Source organism: Heliangelus exortis, chromosome Z, assembly GCF_036169615.1.
Source record: "Heliangelus exortis chromosome Z, bHelExo1.hap1, whole genome shotgun sequence".
NCBI classification, from domain to species: Eukaryota; Metazoa; Chordata; class Aves; order Apodiformes; family Trochilidae; genus Heliangelus; species Heliangelus exortis.
In genome coordinates, this window is record NC_092454.1 from 10,856,684 (window position 1) to 10,872,172 (window position 15,489).

The 15,489-nt window shown below is 61.6% G+C and overlaps 1 protein-coding gene across 1 annotated transcript; it reads right to left on the minus strand.

The window, feature by feature from the left end:
* Positions 1 to 221: 221 nt before the first annotated feature.
* On the minus strand, positions 222 to 11,964 carry NPR2 (natriuretic peptide receptor 2). Its single transcript, XM_071730536.1, has 22 exons — positions 11,175 to 11,964; positions 5,906 to 6,105; positions 5,702 to 5,815; positions 5,320 to 5,455; positions 5,133 to 5,227; positions 4,911 to 5,043; positions 4,712 to 4,796; positions 4,514 to 4,634; positions 4,061 to 4,135; positions 3,816 to 3,893; positions 3,566 to 3,670; positions 3,189 to 3,260; positions 2,953 to 3,112; positions 2,724 to 2,879; positions 2,473 to 2,641; positions 2,216 to 2,362; positions 1,920 to 2,043; positions 1,730 to 1,798; positions 1,447 to 1,621; positions 1,269 to 1,367; positions 1,082 to 1,173; positions 222 to 926 (listed from the first exon to the last, which is right to left on the minus strand). The coding sequence occupies exons 1-22, from the start codon at positions 11,923 to 11,925 to the stop codon at positions 864 to 866; spliced, it is 3,219 nt and encodes a 1,072-aa protein (XP_071586637.1). The 5' UTR covers positions 11,926 to 11,964; the 3' UTR covers positions 222 to 863.
* Between the last annotated feature and the right edge of the window lie 3,525 nt (positions 11,965 to 15,489).

Genomic DNA, 15,489 nt, shown 5'->3' on the forward strand with positions numbered 1-15,489 from the left:
AGCAACCTCACCTCCCTGAGACCACGCCAGCTGCCCAGCCTCAGGCTCCCCCATGCCCAGACCCCTACCCCACGCTACAGCGAGACCCTGGGGGTGAGATCCTTCAGGATGCTCTGGGCAGCTGTCCCTAGCCCAGGCTGAGTTTGATGTTTGGGTTCTTCCCCCACTGGCCCTGGCTCCCCACCCTGCTTGTTGCTTTGAAGCAGAGGTCGGGGCACAGGCAGGTTTGGGGAAGTTTGTATTTCAACAAAATAGTTTGCAGCAACTCCTGTATTTACACCCGGAGGTGGAGTGAAGGGGGGAAGTATTTACACATATTGGTGGAGCTATATACAGGGGAGGGGAAGGCTGGAGTCAGGGGGGGGGAGCCGCAGCATTGAAGCCTGCCCTGGCCAAGGGGTAAATCCCAGCAGAAGCCCCCAGTTTCATACACCCTCCCCATGGAGAGGGGGTGATGTGGGCACAACTTCTGTCGGGGGCCAGGTACTGAAAAGAGATGGCAAAGTGCCCTGTGGGGCAGCCAGGCCCCAGGATCGGCTCAGAGCCAGCTGAGCCACAGGGGAGAGAGCAGGGAGGGGCTGGATTCCAGAGGGTGGGGAGGATATAGGGTCCTCCAGGCTGGACTGAGGCTGGTTCTCCATATCCAGCAGAGGCTGTGGTGGGGAGGTGGGCTTTGCTGGTGCCAATGGAGGGGGGCAGGCGTGCTGTGGCTGCTGGCCCCCATCCCATGCCCAAACCCTGCTGAAGCAGGGGGGGTTTGCGGGGGTGGTGTGGGGTCTGTGGTGATGGGAGGGTGCAGGTATATCCCCGGGGGACCAGGTGCTGGGGAGAATGGTGGCCCCATTGAAGCTGTGCCATCAGATTCAGATGACTTTGGGGTCTTTCCTCTCGCCCAGCAGCCAGTAGGTCCTCATCTTCCCCTTACCCTGGGGGGCAGAGGAGGGTGATGAGACTCTTCCCACCCCGGGACTTCTCCTTGGTCACTGTCCCCAGCATTGAGGGAGATGGGCATGGTCCCAGCCCCAACCCACCCACCACAGCACTAAGGGCTGTCACCCCACCGGGGTTCCCATGCCCTCACCTTCATCTCCACATCCCCACGCAGCTCTAGGTCAAAGCAGCCAAACTCATCCAGGACTTCCTTGGTAGTCGATGAAACATGGATCTTCAGGGCTGGGTGACACAGAGGGACAGAAGGAATATGTCTGGGCACAGGAGCAGGGCACAGCCCTCGGCTCCAGTCCCCAGTAGCCAGTCCCATGTCTCACCCTGGCCATTGGACTCCATGCGGGACGCGGTGTTCACCGTGTCCCCAAACAGGCAGTACCGCGGCATCTTCAGACCCACAACTCCAGCGCACACAGGACCTGCAGGCACAGAGATGCCTGGGGCTGCTGCAGGGTGGGGGAGAAGGGGAGCACCCCCCAGCCAGCGCGGGGGGCTCACCGGTGTGTACGCCGATGCGGAGGTGGAGCTGGTCATTGGGACGGTGCCGGATCTTGAAGGTTTTGACGGCCTCGAGCAGGGCCAGGGCCATGCGGACGATCTCGCGGGCGTGCAGCTTCCCGTTGCGCACCGGCAGCCCCGACACCACCATGTAGGCATCCCCAATGGTCTCTACCTGCAGGGGCCAGGGGAGCAGGTACACCCCAGGCTCCTCGCTGCCCACATCGCTTTGCAGGAGCTGTGCTTTCTCACACAATCCCCACCCCCCACCCCCCAACCTCACCTTGTAGACGTCAAAGTTGTCAATGATGGCATCGAAGCAAGTGTAGAGATCGTTCAGCAGCGTCACAACCTAGATGGAGCAAGGGTGAGTGTGAGGGTGGGAGCGGGTGTGTGCTCTCAGCCCCTGTGACAGCCCTGCCAAGGGACGAAGCCCCCCACCAGGCCTGCAGGGAGGCTGTCCCTGCTCTTACCTGCATGGGGGTGCTCTCTGCTGAGAGGGCAGTGAAGCCCACAATGTCGCTGAAGTAGATGGTGACACTGTCAAAAGCCTCAGCCCGCACCGTCTCCCCACGCTTCAGCTGCTCTGCCACTGAGCTGGTGAGAACATGGGGGAATGGTGGTGGGCTCCTACCCCAAACTCCCTGTCCCCCCGGTATCCCTCGCCCTACATCGACCAGCAAGGGACCCCAAGCTTGCATGGCAGCAGGCAGACACTGACCCCACACCAGCCCCCAGACCCACACACTCCCATCTCTCCCCGTCTCACTGGGGCAGAATCTGGTAGAGGAGGTTCTCTGCCTTGCGTTTCTCCTCCAGGTAGGCCTGCGTCCGCTCCTCCACCAGCTTCTCCAGGTTGTTGGCGTACTGCTCCATGCGCGACAGCAGGTTGTCCAGGATGCTGGTGCTGCCTTCCCTGCCGGGATGCAGGCAGCCGGCATTGCAGGAAGAAGTGCCCCCCCAGCCACTGAACCCCATGGCTGTCCCCACTCTAGGGACACTTTCCCCTGCTCGCCAGCCACCCACTTGTTGAATCTACGGATGAAGATCTTGATCTGGCTGAAGTCAGGGCGCTCAGCCGGCTCCTGGGCCCAGCAGCGCTCCATCAGCACTGCCAGCTCCTCGCTGTGCACCCCGATGTCGATGGAGGGGCGGAAGAAGGGCTTCTGGCTGTTACGCACCTTCTGCACGATCTCTGCCAAGGAGGTGGATGATGGTGAAGCACCAGACCTCCCAAGCGGGGACAGGACCGCCCTGCACCTGCCCCCTCCTCTCACCTTTGGGGCTCAGGTCCATGCCCTCAACGTAGAAGGGGCCGTTGCGCAGGGCGACCTCCTGCACGATGATGCCAAAGCTGTAGACATCGGCTTTCTGCATGCCCGGGGTGGGCAGGCGACCCTTTTGCAGCAGCTCCGGAGCTGTCCACAGCTTCTCTGGTGGGACACAGCCATGGGGTGGTGAGGCAGGGCCACCCTGTCCCCCCAGTCCCCAGCGGTGGGCACTCACTGGCATAGAGGGCGTGTGTGTCCTCGCCATCAGAGGGCGAGCGGAAACTGGCCAGACCATAGTCGGTGATCTTCAGCACGAAGCGACTGTCCACCACACAGTTGGATGACTTGAGGCTGCCATGGTGGCCAATGATGCTGTTGTGCAGGAAGGCCATTCCCTAAGACAGAAGGAGGTAGTAAAGCTGGCATCCCACAGCAACCTCCCCCAGGTCCTCGTGCCCCTCACTTGGGTACCTTGACGATGTCATTGATGAGGGAGTAGCGAAACATCCAGTCCAGGTTGATGCTCTCATTCTCCAGGACATCCTGAGACAGTACATTGAGTGGACCCCATCAGGGACTCAGGGGATGGTGGCATCAGCACCAGCCTCCACCTTAGTAGTCAGCTACTATCAATGACCCAGCTGTGGGGGGCTCTATGGCACCCACCCTGGCCCCTACACTGGCCTCCAACATTTGTTTGTACAGCTCTGCTGAGTCTTGTGGGGCTAGGGTGGCCACCAGCATCAACATCCCTGTTGTCAAATGGATGTCAACATCCCTGGGATGTCAAACCCAGCCCAAACGGATCACCTAGAGGGATCACCCTGGTGCCCCCAAGCCTTCCCTACCTGCAGGCTGCCCCGTGGGCAGTACTCGGTGACAATGCAGATGTTGGGGGGATCGATGCATGCCCCGATGAAGCGAGTCAGGTGGTTGAACTGTATGTCCCGCATCTAGAGGTGGAAGTGGAGCCCAGATGATGCTGAAGTCGGGGAGTGGGGGGGATGTACTGCTGCTCCCACCAGCCCCTTCTACTGCCACAACCAGCTCCTGCACCCCCAGGCAGGGTGCCCACCTCACCTCAGACCCCAAACCTACATGTTTCAGCTCGAAGAGCACCTGCCGTGTCAGCTCGATGCGCTTCTTGTTGATGTGCTTGATGGCCACCACGTTGCCCTGGGGTGCCAGGGAGGAGCAATAGGTCAGCACCCACTGGGCAGACTTGGGGAGGGGTGGGAGGGTGCTGGCATCCCACAGGGTGGGGGTGCAGCCAAGGGAGAGCACCCCTATAGGGCTGGGAGGGGTTTGGAGAAACTCCTCAGCTTCCCACCTGCCACACTGACCTTGAAATGTCCGGTGTTGGCGAAGATCTGGTACTTGCCATGGGTGGTCATCAAGGAGCCGTAGCTGGAGCCACGCTGTGGGGAAGGAGGGGGTGAGGGATGGGGACCCCAGGGAGATGGGTGTCAGGGACCAACAGAGATGGGCAAGGACACCCAGGGTTGTGCAGGGGTTGGTGCAGGACAGGTTCTACAGTGTCAGGACAAGCTCTGCGTGCTGTGTAAGGTGGGCAAAGTCCATAGGGTGAGGCACAGTGGGCTGCAGGGGATGTAGTGGGGTGTAGGGGATAAATGAGGTATGGCGGTGTAAGAATGGAGGGTCACATAGAGGCTTGATGAGGTATGGTGCTGTGCAGGGGATTTAGGGCTGTGCAGGGGATGCACCAAGCACGGCTCTGTAGGGGATGGATGCAATGGGGCTGTGGCTGTGCAGGGGAGGGAAGGATGTTGTCTCACCAGCGACAGGGTGAGCCGGCTGCCTGCTGCCTTATGATACCGCTCTGGGCTCCCGAACTGCAGCTCATCCCAGCGGATCCTCCACAGCATGCTGGCAAGTTCCTTCTCCAACATCAGCTTCCTGTGGGGCACACAGGAGTCAGACCCCAACTCTGCCCCACACATGCCCAGACTGAGGATCCCCCATCCCTGACTGACCTGAAGATAAGGAAGCTGGAGATGCCAAACATGACGAAGGTGAGGCCGGTGCCCAAGGCCACGATGGCCAGCATGGAAAGGGGGGCTGCAGGCAGGAAGCAGTGTCAACATGGCATAGTTGGCCATGGGTACCAGGCTGCCATACACCCACAAGGAAGGGTGCTGGGGAACGAGGGACATGGGGACCTGGTACACCCACTTTTATCACAGGAGGGATCATCCACATCAAAGACACAGGGTGGGTTGTCCAAGGGAGGGGCCCCCTTCACCCAGGGGATGGGACGTCCCAGCCAGTGGATCTGCTTCTCCACACCCGAGTAGTGTCCCACCACCTACAGCAGAGAGAGCTGAGGCCCCCCCAGCCCCCAGCATCCCATTCCCCAGCCCCAGCTGCTGGCAGAATCCCGGTGCCAGCCCCCACCTCATACTGCCCACTCTCAGGGTCACTCATGGCCCACAGGTTGAAGTCAGTGTCCCGGTCATTGTTGCTGTCCATGCTCACCAGTCCTGTCACCCCTGTGGCAGAAAAAAGACCCAGGTGAGATGGGTAGTGGGTTTCACCACCCTCACAGCTCCCCCATCCCAGCCACCTCCAACCCCACCCTTACCCTGGAACTTGCGGTCCCGCATCTTCTCGATGATGTGTGTGGCATTTTTCTTGGAGCCCCCCTCCCTCAGGGTCTCGTTCAGCACCATGGCATACAGCAGCATCCCATCATAGAAACACCCTGCCACCAGGTTCATCTGCCAGGAAAAGGACCTCAGTGCATTTGTGGCCACACCCACGGGAGTACCCCAGCCACAAGACCCTCCACACTGGGGTCATACATCCAGACATGGTCCCACAGCCCCACACCAGGGCCAAGCACCCACCCTGCAGGGATGGCACTGGCCCCTCTGGCATCGCCCATGTGTGTGTCACCCTGGTGAGGTGCCACAGCTCCATGGGGAGCGTCCCCACCACCCCATCATGCTGGATGATGCTCTCACCAGGGAGTAGTTGAGCTGCACCCCAAATTTCTGCTTGGCTCGCAGGATGAGCTGGGTTTGGAAGTGCTGGTACTCAGGGTTTTGGGGCTCATAGTAGGTGATCACCAGCACCATCTGCAATCAAGCACAGCAACCTGCTTCATGCCCTGAGGCCAGGCTGGGCAGGTCCTTGTCCCCATCCCCAGGCAGGTGGGTGCATCTCACCTGGAAAGCCTCACGAAGTCCCGAGTCCTGGCCCGGGCTCTGCTGCCAGGGCTTGAAGGAGTCACGGGAAGAGTCACCCCGCAGGCTCTCCCCAAAAACATCCAGGTAGAAGAAGACATAGTCGCCGTTAGTGAGGTTCTCCCGCTGTGCCAGCTGCATGATCTGCCGCAGCATCTCGGGTGGCCCACAGAGATAAACCACTGCCAGTGAGATAAGGTGGGTCACAGGGATGATACCAGCCCGCCCCATGGCACCCCAGACATATAAACCACTGCCTGTGAGATGAGAGGGTCACGGGGATGATGCTACCCCACCCCATGGCACCCCAAAGAGATAAACCACTGCTGGTGAGACATAGGGTCAGGGGGATTATGTCACCCCATACCATGGCAGCCCACAAGAGACACACCATTGCTGGTGGGATGAAGGGTGCCATGGGGATGACGACACCCCACCACAGGGCGGTCCACTCAGGTGTGGGGTGGGATGCTTTGCCTTGGGGTGATGAAGCAGAGCAACCTGGGGGGCACACTCAGCAGCTGTGGGGAGGATCGAGTGGGTGGATGGGGCAGCTTTTGGCTCCCCACCTTCTCGTACCATGTGTCCCAACAGCCACAGAGCCTGCTCAGGCCTTGCTGGCCCTGACCCACTCTTGGGCTGAAGGAGGAAAGGAGAAGAGAGGAACCATTGCTCCAAGATACAAAGCAGACACCCACGCACAGCCCCCCTGCAGACTGCTCCGATGAAACCACCCGGGGGAATCAAGGCAACAGCTCCCTGCCTGCTCCCTGCCAGACCCAGCCAGGGGAATGGGGGCGGGGCGGGGACGGGAGGGGTGTCGGGCCATGAGCCGGCGGCCCCTGGGGTATGGACAAACCCATGTTTGGGTTCGTGGCCGGCCGGCCGTGCGGCAGGAATGTGCAGGTTCCTGGATTCCAGCACCTTCTGCGGGCTGCCGGCGCTAATTGGAAACAGAGCATCTCGCTGGTGTGACCCAGGCAGAAAGGGGGTGCCGAGACCCTGGCCGGCTGCCCCGCCTGCCTGCACCCACAGCGGGGGGCTTGGCCAGCCCTGATGGGATGCCGACCTGGGTGGTGCACGGGGATGGCATAGGGCTGGCAATAGGGCACCACAGGCTGTGGGGACAGGAGTCCAAGACAGTCCCAAACCCCCCTGAGCAGGGGCCCTCCTCGCCCTTGCTGAGGATCCTGCCACTGCCTCCTCCCTCCCCCCGGAAAACCAGGGCCCCCGCTCCAGCCAGCCTGGCTGGGAACCCGGGATTGAGCAATGGAGGAGGCGGCCGGCAGTGGAGGAATGTCACGCTCGGGCACTGGCCCCACTGAGCAGCCCTTCTGCATGGGGCCAGATCCCAAGTAGAGGGAGGGCTGGCTGCAGCAAGGAAGCCCTGTGCCCCAGGATGGGGGCCCTGCACCCTGGGACGGGCTTCTTTTTCCCTGAGATAGGGTCACCACTCCCTGGGATGAGGTCTCTGAGCTTTGGGATAGGGTGACTGCTGCCAGGATGAGGTCCTTGCTCTCCAGGATAGGGTCTCTGTGCCCTGGGATGGGGTTCCTGCTGCTCAGGATGGGGTCTCTGTATCTTAGGAGGGAGTCCCTGCTCACTGGGATGGGGTCCCAGCTCCCCAGGATGGGGGTTCCTGCTCCCCAGGGTGGGGTCCGTGCTGCTGGCAGGCAGTGGGCCACAAAGACAGCAGGGAAACAAACCCACAGTGATGTGGAGAGCTGCTCTTGGGCACGAGGGAGAGGGAAATCACAGCAGTTCAGGCTGTGGATGAGCAAAAGCTCTTTTCAGGGTTAGAAACGTTTTCCCTCTGTGTGCTGCAATACCCCAAACACTTTCTGCCTCCCCTCTCCACTAGTCCCATACCCAGAAATGCACCATCCCCAGATTCCTCAGCCGGGATGGTCAGCTCAGCACCTCTCCAGCACTCGGAGGATGGAGGAACTCCCCATGGGGACACAGCATGGGACCCTCCCCGCCCCATCGCAGGCGCCAGGAAAAAGGCAGCCAGCAGCACGGCAGGGGCTGGGGAGCCTCAACAGCTGGTGGCAGATGGTGGGACACCCCCGGCAGCCGCCACCGTGGTGGCAGGAGCCTGCCTGGTCAAAGGCCACCGGGATAGGGGATCAATGGCGCCTGGACGGCTCCCCAGGGACCGGCTGCAGAAGCTGCGCAGAAGGGAAGGGTCAACACTCTGTAATGCTGGCAGCTGCCTCCAGCTGGCAGCCTCCTGCCTGGCCAGCGGCACCCCTGCTCGCTCATAAACCCCACCGGGGGGTCAGCGAATGGCTAGAAACAGGCACAGCATCACCGAGGACAAAAGGAATGGGGTTCTGCAAGGCTGAGGTACGCGCAACCCTCAGGCATTTGTTTAGGGGGGGGTCGTGATATAGGAGGCAGAGTGTGCACTCCTCGGGGGTGGGAAGGACCCCAAGCATGAAGATGGGACAACAGAACTGCCTGACCCTTGCTCAATGGAATAAAGAGAGGGCAAAGCCCAGTTCTGGGCAGCAAATCCCTGTGAGTCCCAGTTTCAAGCAGCCCCACCAGCACAGGGCATCCCACACCCTGTGGGGTTGGAGGGGTGAGGACCAAAGGCACTCCCCTCCTGGCAACAGCACCCAGCCATCTCCCCAGGCAGGGGACCTGGGCTTTGCAGGCAGATGCTCTGTTAATTCCCTCAACTGCAGCTCTAATTATATCAGTGCTTTTGCAAGTGGCAGGAGAGACGTGGGCCCCTGCACGTCGCCCAGACACCAGTGAGGGGGGCAATGGGAAATGCGAGGAGGCCATACATGGGATAGGGCAATGCACCCCCATGCCTGCTCTTTATAGCCATGGAAGTCGGGCATCAGCAGCTTCAGGGGTACACAGTGGGGCAGGAAAGTGGCTTTCCCCAGGAATGGTTTACTGAACTCCTGCCCACCACCTTGGAAAAGGAAAATGACACCAAGAGGGATCCATTGCAGGGCATGGACACAGCTGTGGCCGCAGATGAAGCTCCTGCTTTCCTCTTCACACCCTGCCACGCAGAGACTGGGACTACTGGGACAGCCTCATAGGGTCTCCACTTCCTGCCCCACACCCCCTGGTTAGGAAAGCACCTAACACAAGCATCACAGCCCTGAGAATCAACACCCATGTGGCCAAGCATTCAGCCCCACACCCTATCCTGTCTCTGGGTTGTGGTCAGAGGGGTTGAACCACCCCCACATACCAGCTCCAAAGGCTCCCAGGTATCTGCCCATGCCTGGCTTCCTCCCCTGGCCCCTGTCAGCTGCAAGCCCCTGCTTGCGCCAGGAGGGATCAATTCCCATCGAGGTGATTTATAGTACCAGGCCAGAAACACTGTTGGGAATCGCTGATTTTAGTCTTTTTCCCTGCATGGTCCTTTGCCCCTCATCCCACATGAAACTCCACACCCCACAGCTGGTGACGGTGTACACAAGGAGGTTCCATCCCAGGCCTTCAGCCAAGCAAATGAGAGGGGCAGCCACAAGCTGCTCAGCTCCTGCAGCCCATCATGGGATACCCAGCCATACAGACCCAGACCCACCAGCCTCAGTCCTGGGACAATGTGGTCCAGCACCCCAAAGTACTCCAGCTATGTGCCCCCAGTCTGGTCCCACACATCCTTGGCTATGTCTCCCACTGGCCCATCTGGCTCCACTTGTCCCAGCTCGATGCCCTTCTTAATGACACAGCATCTCAGGATCCATTAAGAAGCACCACAGAGCGGCTGGCTCTGGGATCGATAAACCCCGCTCATCAATAATGAAAGAGCATCAGGCTGCCCTTGCTCTCCAGCTGCCTCCGTAAGCCCCTCCATTTCCTCCCACTCCCAATATAGCCACTCTCTCTGGGGCGCAGAATTCATTTATGCCTCCATCAGCAGGGTTGGGCAATCCCCAGCTCCCTCCCCAGGGATAAGAACACCCAGGTGCCAGGCTAGGGGGGCTCTGTCCAAGCACAGCAAGGCCCCCTCAGCATGTCAGCACCAGGCTGCTCCAGGCACACAAACACAGTCGGCACTGCCCTTCAGACAGCCACGTCCACACCATCACCTCTGAGGAGGTGGCTGGGTCCTGCTTGCCCCTGGGGATGCCCTGATCCTCCTAATGCAGAGGGCAGAGTGGCTCCAGCACCCCTCACACCACACATCCCACTGAGGTGAAGGGCTGTGCCACCTCTCCCACAGTACAGGGTGACCAGACAGGGGGACCCGCTAGCTCCCACCCTTACCCTGGACCCCCTCACTGACACTGGGGTGTCCCCAGTACTGCCTTTTCTGTCCCCTATGCATCCACCCTGTGTAGGTTCCACTGCTCCCCCATCCCCACCATGACCAAATGAGCCCACCCTTTGCCATGCCCTATACACAAGCTGCTTTGCCCACCCCTCCCTGTACCCCACACGAGATACACTGTGCCCCCATCCCCTCATCATGACCCACACAGGTCCCACTTCACACCTTGCCATACCCCATAGTGGCCCCACTGTCTCCTCGCCTCCCTCACTGCACCCTACACAAGTCCATCAGACCCTCAATGTGCTCCACAAAGGTGCCACTGTGTCCTCAGCCCCTTGCCGTGCCCCACAAAGGTGCCACTGTGTCCTCAGCCCCTTGCTGTGCCTCTCTCAGCTCCTACCATACGCCTTGCCCCGTGCAATATCCTACTCGGGTCCCACTGCTGCCTCCCCCCTGAAGCATATCCCTGCACCCCCAGTCCCTTGCAGTACCCCCTGTGTGCCTCATTGCACCCCCATCCCCTCGCTGCAGCCCAAATGTGTCCCATGGTACTCCAGCCCCTTGATGCACCCTGTGCGTGCCCCATTGCGCCCCTGTCCCCTTGTTTTCCCCCGCACGGGTCCCCACCACACCCCTGTCTCCTCATTGCACCCCATACAGATCCCACCGCACTCCCAGCCGCCCGCGGAGCCTCACAGGGATCCCACTGCACCCCCAGCCCCTCACCATCCTACACAGGAGATTTTACATCCTACCCTTTCTGAGCCCTGCGCGGTTCCCCCGTGGGGACCCCCTCCTCTTCGCCCCCCCCCTCCCCTCCCGTGGGCGCTCAGCTCTGTCCCCCGCGGGCCCCCCCCCAGCCCCGGGCGCTCAGCCCTGTCCCCCGTTGGGTCCGTCCTCGCCGGGTCCTCAGCCCCAGCGCTGTCCTACACCCTCGGGCTCTCAGCCCCGCGGGGTCTGTTCCCCCTCCCCCCCCTCTGCTCCCTCTGCCCCACGCACCGCGCCCGTTGGCTTTGATGAAGTGTACGGCGGTGTCGGGGCCGCCCTCGTCGGGGGAGTAGATGTGATGTCGGACAGTGAGGTTGCTGTTGTCCTGTAGCTCCTGGTAGACCCCCTCGACGGTGAAGTAGTAGGGACGGTCGTCGGTCTTGCGGTCCACGTAGAGAAGAACGGCCCGAGCGCTCCAATTGAAGTGGGCGTGGAGGTGGGAGACGAAGGCGCCCAGTTTAGGGGCCGAGGGCCCGGTACGCACCGTCGTGCTGTAATGCTCCCGTTTGCGGCTGAAGCCGGCCGCCACCGCCCCGCCGGTGATGAGAGGCAGCCGCCAGTGCGAGGCGAAGCGCCCCACGGAAGCGGCGGGGTAGACGCATCCCGGCCCGAAAAGGACGTCGGGGTCGTGGTAGAGCTTCAGGTCCACGGCGTTGAGCGGTGCCACGTACTCGGAGCAAGCGCCTTCCAGCTCCGAGCTCATGAACTCCAAGCGCACGGAGAAAGGCCGGGGCAGGAGCGGCGGCTCCCCCCGCTCCAGGGCTTCCAGCGCCAGGCTCAGCGCCGGCCCCACTCGCGGCCAAGCCCACGCGTAGCTCACGTTGCGCTCCGGCAGGACCACCGCCACCGTCAAGTTGGCGACCGTCCCGTCGGGGGTCGCCGCCCGCTTCCCCCCTCCCACCCACCCCCCTGCCCCCGCCGCCGCTACCAGCACCGGCAGCAGCGGCGGCAGCAGCAGCAGCAGCGGCAGCCGAGGAGCCATGGGCCGCGCTGGCTCCTCCACCCCGGCCGCCGCCCGCGGCTCCTGCGCCCCCGCTGCGCCCCCGCCCCGCCGCCTGCGCCCTCCCCCACCCCCCCACAGACCCCCCCCGCGGCACCGCCCCGGGCCGGCCAGCGCCCTCTGCTGCCGCCCCGCCCCGACGGCAGCGGGATGGGCGGCACCGAGCAGCGGGGGGGTCCTCAGAGACGGGGAGACTGGAAGGGGTCGCAGGGAGCGGGGAGAGCCAGTGCGGCGGGGGACTGGGGAGGCGGGGGTGTGGGTTACAGCGTGAGTCCGGTGGAGGGGTTGGGAAGGGTCTCTAGGGTCTCCTGTGGAAGGTTAGGGAGGGGGCTCTCCAGGTCTGGTAGTCTCTAGTTGGTTGGGGTTGGGGAGGGTTGCTTGGGTTTTCGGGGGTCGCAGTAGGAGGAGGGTGGGGGGATGCTCGCCTCCTGGGTGTGCCCCGTGGAGGGGCTCTGGAGTCCCCATTGGGGAGTTAGCGAGGGGGTGGTGTCCCCAGGGTGGGGTCAAGGGAGGGGGATAGTGGAACGGGGGTGAGGGATGACGGGCTGTCGGAGCTCTATGGGGGTCACAGTAGGAGTGTATTGGGCGTGCTCCCCTTCTGTGTGTGCCCGGTAGAGCGGTTGCAGGGGGGGGGGGGGGGGCGTCTAGGGACCCCTGTGGGAGGGGGCTCTCCTGGTCTGGCAGCACCCAGTTGGCAGGGGTTGGGGAGAGCTGCTTAGGTTTTGGGGGATCCTGGTGAGAGAGGGCACCTAGGTTTGGGTTGTGCCCAGCCGGAGGGAGACTGAGGAAGGAGCAACTCGGTTCTAAGGTGGGGTCCAGTGAGGGGGGGTCGGGAGAGGGCATGTGGGGCTCCCCACTGGCTGGGGATCGAGGAGGGGACACCCTGTCCTGAGATGTCCACCAGGGGCTGGGGAAGGCCCCGGGAAATGGGGTTCAGGGTGTGTGTGTGATGGGTCACTGGCAAAGGGGTGCCCTTGGAGGGATCTCCACACTGAGTGTGGGGAGGTACAGGGCTGTGGGGTGGCAGCCAGCTGATAGAGGAGGAGATGCTGGGGGAAAAGGGTGAGTGTCCCTGGGAATCTGGAGTGCAGGGGGGCATCTGAGGAGTTGGTCTTCGAGAAGAGGGATGCTCTGAGAATCTAGATGTTCCTGACACCCAGGACATCCACTCCCTATCAGTGGAGGATACAAGAAGGGAGGGAGCTATGGACAGGGATCTGATGTCTCTGTTGGCAGAGGGGCTGAGGAGAGGGGATGTCGGGGGCTGGGGACAGCAGGAATGTCACCATTACATGTTTTAAGGCTCCAAGCCTCTTTGGGCCTGCGTAGAGGTGGGGTGGGGAGGTGCCACCCTGCCCCCCCCTAGGATGCCTTGGAGCTGGCATAACCCGATCTCCGTGGATTTGGGGAAGGACCCGAGGGGATGCCAGCCCCGAGGAGATGCCAGCCCCGGCTGCCATGGGGGTTGCCCCAGCCTGGGGTTACACACAGAGGTGCCCTGTGTTTGCAGAGGGGGCCTCGGTGGGGCGGGGGGGGGTCTTGGCGGGGGAAGCGTGCTTGCGGTACATTCCTCGCATTCCCAGCCTGCTGCCTACTGCTGTCGAGCGGGGGTGGGGTGTGGGTGGGGGGTGGGGGGTGTTGCAGGGCTCAAAGCTATGGGGGGTGGCAAAAGGAGGAAGTGCTGGAGGAGTCCAGGGGCTGAACAGGAACCCCATGGGTCTTGTGGGTGCCACCGACCCTGGAAGGTGTTGCAGAGTTGGGATGTGTGAGGGATGCTGTTCTGAGCAGCGGGCAGGAGATCCTTGTCCTCTCCCAGGATTAGGGGCCGGCGGGCATGGGATCCCCGGGTGCTCCAGCATGGGTCCCTCTGCAGATAGGGCTGCCTGAAATCACAGCCCCTCTCGCTATCCCTGGAGGTGTCCCTACCATGAGTGACATGTCCTTCACATTGTCATGGGGTCGTGGAGCTCGGCTCGCTCAGCCCAGCACAACCTGAGCTGGGGGGATTGGGTTGCCAGCTATAAATACCCCAGTGAGTGTGGAGACAACAGCAGTGCCCAGGCCGAAGGACAGTGGAATCCATCCAGCAGCGAATACAGGCATGAAATGAGAAGCTGGGAAGATCAGGAAGAGCTTCACCACGGGGTGTGGAGCTGAGCAGGCTGGTGGTTCCACCAGCCTCTGCAAAATCACCCCTGCTTCTGGGGTGCACTCATGGTGCCCAGTCCTGAGCCCCCTGTGTAGCACCAGACCAGAAAGTGTAACCCCAGGGCTAGTGTTCTGAGCCATGGTGGCATCTGTGAGCCTTGGGGCTGGGGTGGTTTGGGCCAGGGTGCAAAGGGACTGGCAGCACCCTGGATGGGGGAAGCCTTCTCCAACCTGCATCCTCTCCCTGCCTGCAGTGAGCAGGAAGCTGTCAACGAGTCACTGGGCTGGGAGGTGTTGATGGTCCCGTGCAACCTTTCCAGGGCAGGATGTGGCCAGTGGAGGCAACAGTCCCGGGAAATTAAATTAAAATAAAGAAAAAAAGAATACGTGGGAGGAAAAAAGCAGAAGGGGGTGGAAGGAGCATGGGGGACTTGCCACAGGTGGGATGAGGTGCCTGAGGTGCCTTATGTGGGGGGGACTGAGGTGCTGGGGCACCCCGTGTTTGCCATCGCGTGCCAGCAGAGGGGGCCCGGTCACTGTCACCGGTTCACCACACGCTGTGTACCGTGCACCGGATGCTGTACACCCCTACCACCGGGGGGGGACACGGGCTGCAACCTGCCATGTGTGTCCCAGGCTGCTCAGACACCCAGGCAGCTGGAGGGCACATGGGGCATCTGTCCTGGCTCTGCGTCCCATGTGTGACCAGGGCATCCCTCCACAAAGTGCACATGGGGAGAGGAGCCAAGGTGGGATTAGGGTCTGAAGGGGCTTGGTACTGGTGTTGTCCCACAGCCCACTCCTTAGGGCACTCAGGGCTGAGGCTAACCATGATTTGGGGTTTCTGTAACTCCATCTCCCCTTCTCTACCCCCATGTGTCATACTGAGTTTGTCTTTCTGCACTTGGCATCCCAGGTCTTGGAGCTGACAAGTTTTCTTTCTGTGGGACTCCACCCACCATCCTGGTCCTGGAAGTCTGTGGTGGCCTGTGGAAGTCCATAGTGGTCTGTGGTGGTCCATGGTAGTCTATGGTTATCCATGATGGTCCATGGTCTATGACAATCCAGGGTGGTCCATGACAGTTCATAGTAGTCTGTGGTGTTCTGTGGCCCTCTATGTCAGTCCACAGAGGTCTATGGCAAACTGTGATGGTTCATGGTGGATTGTGCTGATCCATGGTGGTCCACGGTGGTCTGTGGCAGTCCCTGCACTGTACCAGAGCATAGTGAGCACCAAGGGCACAGCTCTGCCCACCTGCCCTGTGGACCTCATGCCCATGAACTTGTTTTCCAGGTTCCCATCAGGCAAAACCGAGCCCCAGGTCCCCAAAGCTGATGATTGTTTAATTGCTAAGAAATGTTTTTCCACCTCCTGGAGTGCAGCAATGCAAGCTAGTG

Coding starts and splice junctions, on each gene's coding strand:
- NPR2 (XM_071730536.1), bottom strand. CDS start 11,925: ATGGCTCCTCGGCTGCCGCTGCTGCTGCTGCTGCCGCCGCTGCTGCCG. Junction 2,642..2,723: donor CATGGACCTGAGCCCCAAAG/GTGAGAGGAGGG, acceptor CCTCCTTGGCAG/AGATCGTGCAGAAGGTGCGT. Junction 1,622..1,729: donor ACAACTTTGACGTCTACAAG/GTGAGGTTGGGG, acceptor TGGCCCCTGCAG/GTAGAGACCATTGGGGATGC.